The sequence below is a fragment of the Chiloscyllium plagiosum genome, unplaced genomic scaffold (genome assembly GCF_037043375.1).
Source record: "Chiloscyllium plagiosum isolate Xiang-an unplaced genomic scaffold, Cpla_swu_hap1 HiC_scaffold_5, whole genome shotgun sequence".
NCBI classification, from domain to species: Eukaryota; Metazoa; Chordata; class Chondrichthyes; order Orectolobiformes; family Hemiscylliidae; genus Chiloscyllium; species Chiloscyllium plagiosum.
The window spans coordinates 29,606,906-29,622,453 of NW_028270143.1; the positions used below are offsets into that span (position 1 = coordinate 29,606,906).

The window sequence follows — 15,548 nt, forward strand, 5'->3', positions numbered from 1 at the left end:
ATTCCATCATTTCCCTTCATTTATTTCCATGCTTACTTTGTGTTACAAACTTGATGATACCATCCTGCTCCATCACGTGTCTGCTATGTGGCATTGCACATACAGGGTTACTTCCTATTTATCTTAATCAGCATATCTGCCTTGCCTCAAAGTTCTACCTTTGACCCTTTTCTATTCCTAATCCACGTTTCCCCTAGGTGATATTTTAATGAAGCATACAACCAGTTTTCTTGCGTATGCCAACCGACACCATGGTACTTTTTTACCATCCCTCTTGAATTGATGACTTGTCTTCCTGACTTCAAAACACAATTGTATCTGCATGGAGCGAAATTTAAGAGATGAGAATAGTGACTTCCCTTGATAACAAAGCAATATTTGACTGACTATGGAACCAAGGTTTTCCAGCAAAGTATTAGACAATTGGGATGAGGCAAAATTTTCCACCAGACATTGGTTGTGATTGTTAGAAGTCTTAGAATATTGCTGTAAAGTTCCTCAGAGCAGTGCCCCAAACTCAAGCATCTTGAGCAGCTTCATCATGATGTCAGAAGTGGGGGTCATAGAGGGATAGAGATGTACAGCATGGAAACAGACCCTTCCGGTCCAACCCGTCCATGCCAACCAGATATCCCAAACCAATCTAGTCCCACCTGCCAACACCCAGCCCATATCCCTCCAAACCCTTCCTATTCATATACCCATCCAAATGCCTCTTAAATGTTGCAATTGTACCAGCCTCCACCACTTCCTCTGGCAGCTCCTTCTATACACGTACCACCCTCTGTGTGAAAATGTTGCCCCTTAGGTCTCTTTTATATCTTTCCCCTCTCACCTCTAGTTCTGGACTCCCCGACCCTAGGGAAAAGACTTTGTCTATTTTCCCTATCTATGCCCCTCATAATTGTGGCAACATCCTTGTAAGTCTTTTCTGAACCCTTTCAAGTTTCACAACATCTTTCCGATAGGAAGGAGACCAGAATTGCATGCAATATTCCAACAGAGGCCTAACCAATGTCCTGTACAGCTGTAGCATGACCTCCCAACTCCTGTACTCAATACTCTGGCCGATAAAAGAAAGCATTCCAAACGCCTTCTTCGCTATCCTATCGATCTGCAACTCCACTTTCAAGGAGCTATGAACCTGCACTCCAAGGTCTCTTTGATCAGCAAGACTCCCTAGGACCTTACCATTAAGTGTATAAGTCCTGCTAAGATTTGCTTTCCCAAAATGCAGCACCTCGCATTTATCTGAATTAAACTCCATCTGCCACTTCTCAGCCCATTGGCCCATCTGGTCAAGATTTGTTGTAATCTGAGGTAAACTTCTTTGCTGTCCACTACACCTCCAATTTTGGTGTCATCTGCAAACTTACTGACTGTACCTCTTATGTTCACATCCAAATCATTTATGTAAATGACAAAAAGTAGAGGACCCAGCACCGATCCTTGTGGCACACCACTGGTCACAGGCCTCAATGTCTGAAAAACAACCCTCCACCACCACCTTTGTCTTCTACCTTTGACCCAGTTCTGTATCCAAGTGGTTAGTTCTCCCTGTATTCTGTGACATCTAACCTTGCTAATCAGTCTTCTATGGGGAACCTTGTCGAATGTGTTACTGAAGTCCATATAGATCACATGTACCGCTCTGCCCTCATCAATCCTCTTTATTACTTCTTCAAAAAATTCAATCAAGTTTATGAGACATGATTTCCCACGCACAAAGCCATGTTGACTATCCCTAATCAGACCTTGCCTTTCCAAATACATGTACATTCTGTCCCTCAGGATTCCCTCCAACAACTTGCCCACCACCGACGTCAGGCTCACTGGTCTATAGTTCCCTGGCTTGTCCTTACCACCCTTCTTAAACAGTGGCACCACATTAGTCAACCTCCAGTCTTCCGGCACTTCACCTGTGACTATTGATGATACAAATATCTCAGCAAGAGGCCCAGCACTCACTTCTCTACCTTCCCACAGAGTCCTAGGGTACACTTGATCAGGTCCTGGGGATTTATCCACCTTTATGCGTTTCAAGACATTCAGCACTTCCTCCTTTGTAATATGGACGTTTTGCAAGGTGTCACCATCGATTTCCCTACAGTCTATATCTTCCATATCCTTTTCCACAGTAAATACTGATGCAAAATACTTAGATTAGATTTTAGATGACATTACAGTGTGGAAACAGGCCCTTAGGCCCAACAAGTCCACACCGACCCGCCGAAGCGCAACCCACCCATACCCCTACCCCTATATTTACACTTACCCCTTACCTAACACTACAGGCAATTTAGTATGGCCAATTCACCTGACCTGCACATCTTTGGACTATGGGAAGAAACCGGAGCACCCGGAGGAAACCCATGCAGACATGGGGAGAACGTGCAAACTCCACACAGTCAGTCGCCTGAGGCGGGAATTGAACCCAGGTCTCTGGCGCTGTGAGGCAGCAGTGCTAACCACTGTGCCACCGCGCCGCCCATAGTTTAGTATTTTCTGCGGATCCACAAAAGGCCGCCTTGCTGATCATCGAAGGGCCTTATTCTCTCCCTAGTTACCCTTTTGTCCTCAATGTATTTGTAAAAACCCTTTGGATTCTCCTTAATTCTATTTACCAAAGCTATCTCATATCCCCTTTCTGCCCTCTTGATTTCCCTCTTAAATATACTTCTACTGCCCTTATTCTCTTCTAATGATTCACTCAATCTATCCTGTCTATACCTGACATATGCTTCCTTCTTTTTCTTAACCAAACCCTCAATTTCTGTACAGTACAGTAGGCACATTTCAAAAGTAAACAATAAAAAAATGAAAAAAAATGCAGAGATCTCAATTTTACCAACTAATAAATCATAGCATTGATGATCTCATTGGACCTTGACTTATGCTTGTTAGTTCAGTCCTGTCTGACCTTTGCTGGAGCCTCATTGATGACCTAATTTGCATTTGTAAACATCCCCACACACATTAATTTGACTATGTTGATCAAACTTGACCTTGTCAAGGGTTCTGTCCCCAAAACTGCTCCATCATACTATTTACTCCACCTTTAAATCCATACTTAAAATCATCAAGCACTGGCAACACCTTTAGTAATCAGTGATTGGTATTTTATGTGTCTGTTTGAACAGAATGGTTGCAGGAACAAATTTAGTTTATCTCTACGTACTGTACAAGACTGTATAGGCAATCAATATTTTAAAAAATAAAGGTATATTTGAGATGCACACTTTTTTTCTCATCATTCCTCAGGTTCATCAAAGCCACTAAACAATGGTTGACAAGATGGTCTTCCCGCTCCCTGGCTGATGCCATCTATTTGAGGTTGGTGATCAGCTAACATAAATCAAAACTATCTCACTCCAGATAAGAACCTCCAAAATTGAGTTTTGCTTTTCAGTAAATGTACTCAACCTTTAAATTGTTGCAAAACAATGACTGCAAAGACACCAGATGCTGTCCAGTAGTTTTGCCAATATGAATATTCATAAGATCTTCATCAGTGAATACTGACAGCATATTCAACCTTGAAAGGAACTATGCTCATGAAAGTGTTTTTTTTTAAAGTATCACTAACCTACATGCTAATATCACCTCAAAAAACTTGTAACAAACATTTAAGGAACGGTTAAGTTTTTGTTTTAAAAATCAACCTTAATTACTAAGATTCAGAAAGAAAAGGTTTATTTCCTCACCTTAACTTTCTCTTCACAATGTGGAAAACCATCTATTGATGTTAAACCACACAAAGCTGAAAGTTCTGTAATGATATAAAGTTTGGTTAGGCTAATGACAAATTATAAGGCAGGAAGCAATTATCTGAATTATGTAGAGGGACATGAGTTAATCAAGTTTTGTGAAGGGACAAGTGAATGGATCGAGGTGCATATTCTGGTTGTGACTATATGAAGTATCATGGTTAAGTGGATTGTATGGTGTGGGTTAGCAACAAAGGTTGCAGCATATCTTTATGAGAAGCACAGGAGGAGCTGGATACAGGGTGTAGGTTGGCACCAAGGTTGCAAGGGGCCAATTGGTAACATAGGAATTGACAAGTATAGAGCATGGGGAGTAGGTGGGAGTAGTGAGGAATATGGGCCATTTTATTTTACCCTTTTCTTTAGTGCTGCAACAAAGTCTGGAGCACCAAAGGTGACCTTTTTCTAAGGCTGCCTCACACCCAGCAGCCCTTAAACCCCTTCCTGATCGACAGCTATGACTTTCATAAAACCTGTCCACCTCTCCCTAACTCCGTCCAAACAAAATCTGAAGTTTTGGGGCACTTTTTCCTAGGTTTGGTTTGTGGACCTGCAAGTTATCCCAACTTGGGAACAAAAATGCAGGCCAAGGCCTTGGGTAATTTTTCGAGAACTGAATTGAGTTTTGATCAGCAACAAAGGAAGAAATGTTGTTCTGGAAATGTAAATATTCAGTGCCTTGCTGTTCGTCAAATGTGTTTTTACCATTTGATGAACCTTTCAATTTTTACAAGCTGTAGGAGGATGAAAATAAAACATGCTAATTCCAACGTAGGTCCTCAAGGTGGTGGAAATAATCAGATAAAGTTTTGTTTTGTCAAAAGTAACGTCTCATTTCAGTTGCATATCAGAATACAAAATTGAATATTTATTCAATCACGTAATGGGTAATGCATATTTCTTGTTCATTTTAAAAGTTAGTTTGAGAAATTCATTCCAGACCTAGAATTGTAAGGATGACTAACCTCACAAAATGATATTTCAACTGGCCCTTCATATAGGGAATGAAGGACTGGCAGTTAAACATCCAAGTATTGACAACTTATCGAAAAGACAGGGAGGTGGGCAGTGGAGGCAGGGTTGCCTTATTAGCTAAGAGTGAAATTAAATCTATGGCACTGAATGACATAGGGTCAGATGATGTGGAGTCTGTGTGGAGGAGTTGAGGAACGACATAGGCAAAAAAAAACATAATGGGAGTTCGGTACAGACCCCCTAACAGTGGTCAGGACCAGGGGCGCAAGATACACCGGGAAATAGACAGGGCATGTCAGAAAGCAGAGCCTAGCAGGGACGACAGTAGACCAACAATGGCAGGAATTTTTGGGTGTAATTGAGCACACAGTACAGAGGTTCGTCCCAAAGAAAAGATTTTCCAGGGTGGGAGTTTTGACAGCCATGGCTGACAAAGGAAGTCAGGAAATGTATCAAAGGAAAAGAGCCGATAAAGTGGCCAAGAGCACTGAGAATTCAGAAGATTGTGAAGGCTACAAAACAAGTAGAGGATAACAAAGAGAGAAATAAGGAAGGAGCAGATCAAAAATGAAGGTAGCCAGTAATATTAGAAGTAATAGTAAAAGTTTCTTTCAGTACATAAGAAGCAAACAAGAGGCAAAAGTAGACATTGGGCCACTCCAAATTGATGCTGGAAGGCTCATGATGGGAGATAAGGAAATAGCTGAAGCACTTAAGTACTTTGTGTCAACCTTCACAGTGGAAGACATGAGTAATATCCCAATAATTAAGCAGAGTCAGGGGGCAGAGTTGAGTATGGTAGCCATTATAAAAGAGAAAGTGCTAGAAAAGCTAAAAGGTCTAAAAATTGATCCTCACTGGAGTCAGGGAAAGTCCCAGATGATGGGAAAATCACTGTTGTAGTCCCCTTGTTCAAGAAAGGATCAAGTCAAAAGATGGACAATTATAGTCTGATTAGCCTAATTTTGGTTGTGGGTAAAATTTTAGAATCCATCATTAAGGACGAGATTTCTAAATTCTTGGAAGTGCAGGTCAGAGTAGAACAAATCAGCATGGATTTTGTAAGGGGAGGTCGTGCCTGACAAACCTGCTAGAATTCTTTGAAGAGGTAACAAGGAGGTTAGACCAGGGAAACCCAGTGGATGTTATCTATCTAGACTTCCAAAAGGCCTTTGATAAGGTGCCTGACGGGAGGCTGCTGAGTAAGGGGAGGGCGCATGGTGTTCAAAGTGAGCTACTGACATGGATTGAGGATTGGCTGTCTGACAGAAGACAGAGAGTTGGGATAAAAGGTTCTTTTTCGGAATGGCAACCGGTGACAAGTGTGCCCCACAAAGTTGTGTTGGGGCTACAGCTGTTCACTTTATATATTAATGATTTGGATGAAGGGACTGGGGGCATTCTGGTGAAGTTTGCCAATGATACAGGCAGGTCGTACTGAGGTGGTGGGGAGGCTGCCGAAAGATTTAGCCAGTTTAGGAGCGTGGTCCAGGAAATGGCTGATGAAGTTCAATGTGAGCAAATGTGAGGTCTTGCACTTTGGAAAAAAAACACAGGCATGGACTATTTTCTAAACGGTGAGAAAATTCATAAAGCTAAAGAACAAAAGGGATCTGGGAGTGCTAGTCCAGGATTCTCTAAAGGTTAGCTTGCAGGTGGAGTGTGTGATTAAGAAAATGAATATAATGTTGGTCATTTATCTCAAGAAGGCTGGAATATAAAAGCAGTGATATGCTTCTGAGACTTTGTAAAGCTCTAGTTAGGTCCCATTAGAATACTGTGTCCAATTTTGGGCCCCACACCTCTAGGAGGACATACTGGCACTGGAACGTGTCCAGCGGAGATTTACATGGATGATCTCTGGAATGGTAGGCCTAACATACGATGAATGGCTGAGGATCCTAGGACTGTATTCATTAATTTCGAAGGTTGAGGGGAGATCTAATGGAAACTTACAAGATAACGCATGCCTTGGCAAGGCTGGATGTTGGGAAGTTGTTTCCGTTAAGTGGGGAGACTAGGACCCGTGGGCAAAGCCTTAGAATTAGAGGGGGTCAATTTAGAATGGAAATGAGGAGACAATTCTTCAGCCAGAAAGTGATAGGCCTGTGGAATTCAATGCTACAGAACGCAAAGATTGATAAATTCTTGATCTCTCAAGGAATGAAGGTTACAGGGAGAGTGCGGGTAAGTGGAGTTGAAATGCCAATCAGCCATGATTGAATGGTGGAATGGACTCGATGGGCCAAATGGCCTTACTTCCACTCCTATGTCTTATGGTAATCTCTTAAAACCAAAGCAGTTTATTTCTAAAATATGAAATAGAAAGTTATTTTGTATGATTTTTTTTCAGGTAAATTAACCTGTTTCAGTACCATTAGAAATTATACTAATTTTAACAAAAATATAATGACTTTTAGTGGATGGGAGGGGAAAATGTTTTAATGTAAACCAAAAATATGTTGTGATCTGTGAAGAATTGCATTTCCCTTTCTGCTACACCTGAACTGTGAGTTGTTTCAAAAAGTTTCTTCGTAAATAATAGTAGGTTAGAACATAAGTTATTTGGCCCATCCTCTTCATATCAGTCCTTTGATGACAACTCCAACCTTACTTCCCTATCACAGGCACTCCTCTTGTAACCTATTTATTATTTGCCTCTGTTTCAAATATTTCACAACCATTTTACTTTTTAGCTAAGGAAAAGATCAAAATCAATAGTTCTAAAAGAAAACTAAACAACAATCTTTCAAAACGAGTGGCAAATAACTATAGGGTATTTTTCTTTCAGTATCTGAGGTAGATTGTGTAATTTTATTTCAGAGGCTCCCATAAGTTGATTTTGAATCATACCTTCAAACAAATATGAACCAATAATGGGAAAGTATTTTTTGGCAGAGGACACAGTGTAAGCAGAAGGAAAGAAGCCAGGAAATATGCATTAAATAGCAATGACTCCCAAAGAAAAACATTACTTAAAAGAACCAGACAGACCAGCGAAGTGAAAAATAGCGCTGTAAGCCTTTTAAATGAACTTTATTAGCAGTACTTCCAACCACAAAGCTCCAGAAACAGTGTCACATAATAATGATTAAGCTTTGCAGCAGCACATTATTTTGCTTTACAATTTAAAAAACTCTCAGGTGAAATACAATTATTTCCAGTATTTTTAAGTTCTCAAAAATAGTTCATATATCTCAATTTTATTATTGAAATAGATTATTAAACAGTCTTGGAGATGATATTACCGCTGTGCAAATTGCAAGAAAAACTGGTTAACCCAGCAGTGGCACAAAAATTACAAAAATTCTGTTATAAGTGCAAAGCAACAAATATTGCACAATGTGAGCATAGATTTCTCTGTTAATGAAAATATGGCAGCCAGTAAAAGAATTGCAGCAATAGAATTATTTTCACTGTACAGACTGCATTAGTTCAAGAAGATGGACCACCACCACATTCTCAGTGATATGCAATAAATGTTGGCTTCGTTAGTCACACCCATATCTCAAGAATGAATTAACCCAAAAAGTTGTATTTAGTCTGAACTCACTTACATCATGAACTGAAAGGAAATGCGATTCTGGTGTTAAACATTTATCAAAACAAATTTGGGACAGGTTGGAATGTTGGAATTTTCAGAAGTTTCAGGCTTGTGCTACCAAAATAATTAATTAAATGCACTTAAATTTTACCATAAACTGAAAACTAAATGACTCACTATGCACATTTATGATATTAGTAACAAAGTAAGCAGAAGCTTTTACATTACAGCACAATAGGATGTCATTTGGTCTGCAACATCCATCCCAGTTCTCTAGAAGAGCAATTCCGCAAGTCCTACTTTCTTGCCAATTTTCTCTCTCGAGATGATCATCCACCATCTATTTATTTAAATTACCTTGAAAAAATATAAAACATAATTGCCTAATAGTGTAGTATTACTATTTTTACAATACTGAAATGAGGACTTAAAATGTGGATTTTTTTCCATCATTTACTTCATATTCAGCTACTTGGGTACATTACATTAGCTACACTTGAGTTGCAAAATACAATTATAGTAACAGAGTATACAATGAGGAGAAAGAAAATACACTTCCAGCATAAAGCTATCAACCTTAGACCTGGATTAAAGTGCAGGAAGGAAATCTTTTGGAGGGATTCATTTCCCCCTCTTCAGATTGCTTTAATTCAAATTAGATTTCCTTCTAGATTCTGCATTTAATTTTAAGATAACAACAGTGTTTCAAAAATGGTCACATGATGGGCAAAAGTTAAGAAAATTAAGTCAATTCCTAGCTTATTAACATTATCTGGACAAATATCATAATAAATTAGTTCGAAGGTGAATTTCAATGCTAGTTGTGATAATAATTTAGATTTTAAATCCAACATTCCAACCTCTGACTTATCTGCAAACTTCTTTGAAAATACAATAGTGCAGGTAAGCCAGAAAAAGACTGACTTAAAAATGGTCTCGCTGAAAATTTGTTGTCACCTATGTCAGATGTAACGGTGGTGGAAAATACGGTCTCTACTATTGTCAACTGAAAGTCAACATGAACTATAAATCAGCTTCTACATTGTCTCATTATTGTGTCTTATCTTAGAAGTGTATTCCCTAGGACACAATGAATGTTGATGCTTCCCTGAGTAATACTGTGAATTTTATGTTACTTGCTTAGGTTCATTCAAAGCTAGGTTGAGACTGTTCAAGCTCTCTTGACGTATATCACTATGAAGAGACTCTTTTAGCCCAAGACCTCAACACAAAGGGATACAATGACAGCCCACTGCTGCAGCCAATTATTGAGATCAACAGTATGTTTAACACCAGTATCAAACTGAGTAACTCATAAATGCTGTCCAAGTAATTTTGTTCATTTTCTTTCGTTATGTTGCTCACTTGCTTTGCAAAACACATTTGACAGCATGAATAAAAGGAACATTTAAATGAAGCATAAATAGCAAAGCAAATGTAAACCCCAAAGCCCCAAAACAGATGTTTATTGCTCAGCAGATTAACAGGTCAAAAAGCATAGAGTTACAAAAAGCATTTATACTAAGCAACACTGTGTAGGAAACATTTGATGTCAGACTATTTATGCAGTTTGTTTTATGGGCAATGCACAGCTTCTGATAAATTCATTACAGTAAAAATGTATTTACATTTTAAGAGTTGAATACATAGGCAAAGTACCTGTGAATTTTTCCAAGTCAATTTATGTTTTATGAATGTTACCTGCAGCTCCAATGAAAGCACCTACAGGCTTTCTCCATTAGCGTACACAAAGGCCAACTGGCCTGGAAATTTCACTGTACTTTTGAAAATGGATACCTCATTCTCCAATGATATGTCTTACTATGAAGTACTGCAGTTTTAATTACACTGGGGAGAGGCCACAATTAACTCTGTTTCCATCAAGAAACTCAAGACCTGAAATATATTGTACACAAGGTGAATCTGCAAACCAATTATAAACTTTAAAAGCAGACAATGTAAATAAATTCCTATAGTAAAAAAAATAATCAAATTAAATAAAGTAAGCAGAAGTCCTTTTCATTCCTAAATAGGTGCCTAGCAGGTACAGAAAGGTAAGGTAGTGGTAGTAGTTCAGTACACAAAAATGTGCAGCACATTGAAAAAATTAATTGTCCATCTATGTCTTTATGAATGCGTAAATAATCAGGTTCCCTTTCTTTCTAACCAAAACATATTGCAAAATATCTGCAATAGTTTTAATCTGTGCAGTACATCCACTATCAGTCATTTCAAAAATCTCTACAGCTTTGAAGGCATCAGTGCAAGTTCTAGGTGAAATGAATAGAAAATGGGGGTGATGTATCCTTATTATTATACTTGAAAGTGATCCTAGGATATACTTGTAGCATACGGAAACGTATCATTACTGACCAAATATTCAGCATGACTGTTTTGTATTTACATGCAAATTCAGTGCACTTAAAACTGTTCATTTTAAACTGTAATGACTTTAACGTCAGTAAAGATATGACAACTTTTAAATACATATTAGTGGGATATAAATGTCTGACTAGGTAATTTCTATTTCATATAACAGATCTCTTTTGTCTACAAGCATAACATTTTAAAAATCCAGCCAACTAAAATTGCACTGAACCATGAGACAGATCCCCAAGAATTTGCATTCACATGCAATCTGTTCCAGTATGACATTAGGTTGATTTTTTTTGCAAAATTAGTTTTAATACAATGTACTGATCTCAAAATTCTATGAGACTGTACACAGCACCAGATACTTACTGTGCTTCAACTGGACAGAAATGTCAATGAAACCTTTGGAAAAGGTCTGTAAGATTTGATGGTTACCAAAACAGAAAAGGAAACAAAAACAGTATGCCATTTTCTTACCCCCCTTTGCAGACTTGCTATCTAATACTACCTTGAACATTCATTTGTTTATTGGAAGCTGCTGACACAGGATTGGTGTTGGTATTGTTGGTACTATTTGTCAAACTGCTTATAAGCATGTCATCCACCCTGTTTTCCAGCTTTCCCAAGCGTTGTAAAATATCATCAAGCAGGACAGCAATTGTTCTTTTCAGATCAGCTGAGGAAGAAAAGAATATTAAATGTGTAATATCATAATCAATTTCCATTTAACACATTTCACATTAACTTTTAAACCGAATACACAAATCACTAATGCAAAGTATGCTTTCCCCAAAAATATTATCCTGAAAATACATGTCTTTAAAAAAATTCCAGCCTTAGAGATAATAAAGTGAGAGAAATGGGTACTAAATTTATATTAACATGTACAAGTCCACAATTTAATTAACTTTTAGTAGTAGCACCTTAGTCAACATATTTGACAAAAGATTTTTATTTTTCCAAATTTGGCATGGTTAGTGGTAAATTGCTGAAGTTATAATTGTTCATATGACAAATACAAATTATGTTATCATTGCTGCTGGATCACTGTTTCTGTTTTCTGTTAATGTGGGAACTATGAAAGCTCATTGGATAATTACTTTAAATGAGAATATTACATAATTGTAAGGCACTAGGTGGAATCCGGAATGAGGTGGGGTGGGTGGGTGTGGAGTCAGATGAGACAATAGGAGAAAGCTAAAATCATTCATGGCTCTAAGGTCTTATATCCAGGATAATGAAGACAGAGGCATGGGGGTGTGGGGGGGTGGGGGGGGGGGGGGGGGGTTGTCTTCTTCCGCCAGGTAACATGACTTTGTGGGAGATGCCTTTGGCCAAACAGAGGACTTCTGTTGGATCTGGGAATTTCAAATGCTAGGGATCCACAGGGAGATGGGTGTGGCAGGAATGGGGAGTGAGTCAGAGGTGGCTGCAAAAGCATTTGGGGTATGGAGAGGTAGGACTGAAAAGGGGAGAAGTAGTAATATACAAAGCAACCAGAGATATTCTTCGCTTAGAAGAAATTAAAAATTCAATTCCTCCTTTTATTAGAGCTCATGTTGAAGGCACAATGATGATGGCAATTGCTGAATGGTAACTAAGGATTCAGGGAGATTCAGTCCATCAGGGCAGAACCAGAATTAAAGTTGCTTTTGAACTTTTTTTTGAGAGATGGCTCTGGAATATAGTGGAACTAACATGAGGATTTGAAAGGTCCCTGTCAAATATGATGCACTCGCTTCCAAAAGCCCAGAGAAACAGGAAAGCAGAGTTCAAAGTATTATTGCCTTCAAGTTGAACTAAGATGAGGATCCCAATCAATGTTTCAAGAAGACAGCCAAGGAGTTAACATTTATGCTTGGGAAACAATGCATTGTGAAAACCATTTAAGTAATCTGGATAGTTTTGATTTTTAAAGAAAATTTATCCCTTAATTGGGTTTGATTGTCCGTCTGTCTTGTGTGAATGGGCTGAAAACTAATGTATTTAAAGCACAGACATTAATCAGCTTACTGTACTGCTTAATTTTTGTCTCCGCTAATGTTAGTTTGCATTTAATAAATTGTTAAGTCTTTGGTTTGAGATACAAAACTGATATCGGGAAATAATTATTCACAAAATCTGGGAATGCTTATTCAAAAGTCTGGTTCGAAACCATTGGAGTGACTATTTAGGGGTCTTCAACAGTTCAGTCTTAATGTGTTGCAAATAGAATTCGAAAGGTTGCTTTGGTTCAGCTGTCTGTTCCTATGTTATAAAGTTATGAATTCAAAAAGAGGGGTTCTGATGAGAAAATGGAGTTCTCCTTACAATCTGCAGACCATGAGAGAGGATAAGTGCTCACTAAGTTGTGGTACAACCTCGAGTTCGGAAGAGATACAGCTGGAAAGCACATGAAATTCTTCCAGCTGGACATATTGGAGTATCAGAAACTCAAAAAAGATAAATCAACATTCCTAATGGATGGGTATGGTTTTGTAAAACATATCACATATGCTAATTGGTGGGAATGCCTCAACACATAATCAAAGTGGCACCCTGAATATCCATATCAGTTTTGGAGGGAACCATTCAGTAGGATCTTAGTAGACCATGAAGGACCAATACTGAAAGCAAAAGTAGAATTACACTATATCCTTATTTATGGAGCCCAGAGCAGGGATGATTGCTGGACTGGGGACTGGTGTGGGCGGTCAATGGCTTGCAAGCACGGTCAGATCACATGTCAAAGCCCCATGCCTTGATCTAATGCAATGTAATCTTTACCCATCATCTGTTTATCTGACTGTAATGTTTATCTTTTTAACTTTATTTCTTATTTTTCCAACTTATATTATGAATCATTAAGGTACTGTAATTTTTTTCTTGTATCCAAGACCCAAGTACTTTGTACCTCATTTGACAGGAGGGGTGACAGTGCAAACTTTCCACCGTACTCTCATACTTGAGCACACATGACAATAAACCTAATTCTAATTGTAATGTTATCTTGAACACAAAAACTCAGTTCCCAGAGACAATTTCTCTAAGGACAATCACAGGGAAAGTCAAGGTGGAAAGAAAATCAACTCAACTTTTAATTAATTAAGGGCTATCAAAAGAAACACTGTCAAACCAAGATTTCAATTTCATGTATAACAATTTTCAAGACATAATGCATAACTTGTGTGAAAAACAGTTGTAGTCCATAGCATGGAGAGTCCTTCAGAGATAGCATCAGATTCCCAAGACAATAAAGTGTACTATCCTAGTCATGGGAATATTCATGACAAAGGTATAGGTTTTCTGTTACTGCCTACCAGTGATTTGCCAAATGAATCCACTGAGTTTGGTCAATTCGAATTCACCTATGGCTATGAAATAAAATTCATCAAGTAAAAATCCTCTATGTTGGATCTCAATTGCAGGAGCATTTAAAACCTTTACAGACAAAGATGAATATATGTGCCAATGAGTTTACTGAAACCAGAACATTTCAAACAGATGAAGTGTTTGAATTATTACCTTTACAGGGAATGTGTGAAGGCAAGATTCACTGGTCAGTATTCTTTTATCATCATGTGATTTGAATTTTGGGTTCTTTACGCGGTGATAGGGGAACAGGCACAGTCAAAGACTGACATCAGGTTTAGACATCAAAGAGCCAATACCAAATAATAAAAGCAAAATACTGCGGATGCTTGAAATAATAAACAAGCAGAGCGTTGGAGAAACTCAATAGGTCTGAAAGCATTTGTCGAGAGAAAGAGTTAATGTTTTGAGTCTGGTAGAACTCTTCTTCAGAACTAAAAATTGAGATGCATGGTAATCATTCATATTCTACTGATTACAAGGGAACCTCGATTATCCGAATACCAATTATCCGAAAATCGGATTATCCAAAGGAGATCTCCAGGTACCAATGGAAACATTACATCAAAGAAATGTTTCCAACAGTGACCGCGTCTTTTGTTCACAGTGACCGCGTCTTTTGTTCACAGTGATTAAACAGGCACTGTCTCCAAATGACTGACTGCCTGCCCCCTCTCTCTCCCCCACTTTCCCTGGTGTTCTACACAGGGGTGTACCCAAAACCCTCCTTCCCCAGATAATCTCTCCAACATTCAGTCCAACTCGCCCACGCCGACCAGTTATCCTAACCTAATCTTGTCCCATTTGCCAGCACTTGGCCCATACCCCTCAAAGCCCTTCCTATTCATGTACCCATCCAGATGCCTTTTAAATGTTGCAATTATACCAGCATCCACCACTTCCTCTGGCACCTCATTCCATACACGCCCCACACTCTGCCTGGAAAATTGTTCCTTAGGTCCCTTTTACATCTTTCCTCTCTCACCCCAAACCTATGCCCTCTAGTTCTGGACACTCCCACCTCAGGGAAAAGACTTTGTCTGCTTATCCTATCCATGCCCCTTATGATTTAATCAACCTCTATAAGGTCACCCCTCAGCCTACGAAGGTCCAGGGAAAACAGCCCCAGCCTATTCAGCCTCTCCTTTTAGTTCAAATTCTCCAACCCTGGCAACATTCTTGTAAATCTTTTCTGAACCCTTTCAAGCTTCACAACATCTTTCTGATAGGACGGAGACCAGAATTGCACACAATATTCCAACAGTGGCCTAATCAATGTCCTGTACAGCCGCAACATGACCTCCCAACTCCTATACTCAATACTCTGATCAATAAAGGTATGCATACCAAACGCCTTCTTCACTATCCTATCTACCTGCAACTCTACTTTCACGGAGCTATGAACCTGCACTCCAAGGTCTTTGTTCAGCAACACTCCCCAGGACCTTACCATTAAATGTATAAGTCCTGCCAAGATTTATTTTTCCAAAATGCAGCACATTACATTTATTTAAACTAAACTCCATCTATCACTCCTC

At 38.8% G+C, this 15,548-nt stretch overlaps 1 protein-coding gene across 12 annotated transcripts in view; it reads right to left on the reverse strand.

Annotated features, from left to right (window-relative positions):
* LOC122550236 (alpha-1,6-mannosylglycoprotein 6-beta-N-acetylglucosaminyltransferase A-like) overlaps positions 1 to 15,548 on the reverse strand; it is a 106,306-nt gene that overhangs the window by 58,044 nt on the left and 32,714 nt on the right. For all 12 annotated transcript variants that reach the window (XM_087987062.1, XM_087987063.1, XM_087987052.1 and 9 more), the window contains 2 exons: positions 11,168 to 11,335; positions 3,705 to 3,769 (listed from right to left, as the gene is read on the reverse strand). In XM_087987062.1, the coding sequence (XP_087843188.1) occupies positions 3,705 to 3,769; positions 11,168 to 11,335 (233 nt within the window). The remainder of the gene's footprint in view (positions 1 to 3,704; positions 3,770 to 11,167; positions 11,336 to 15,548) is intronic.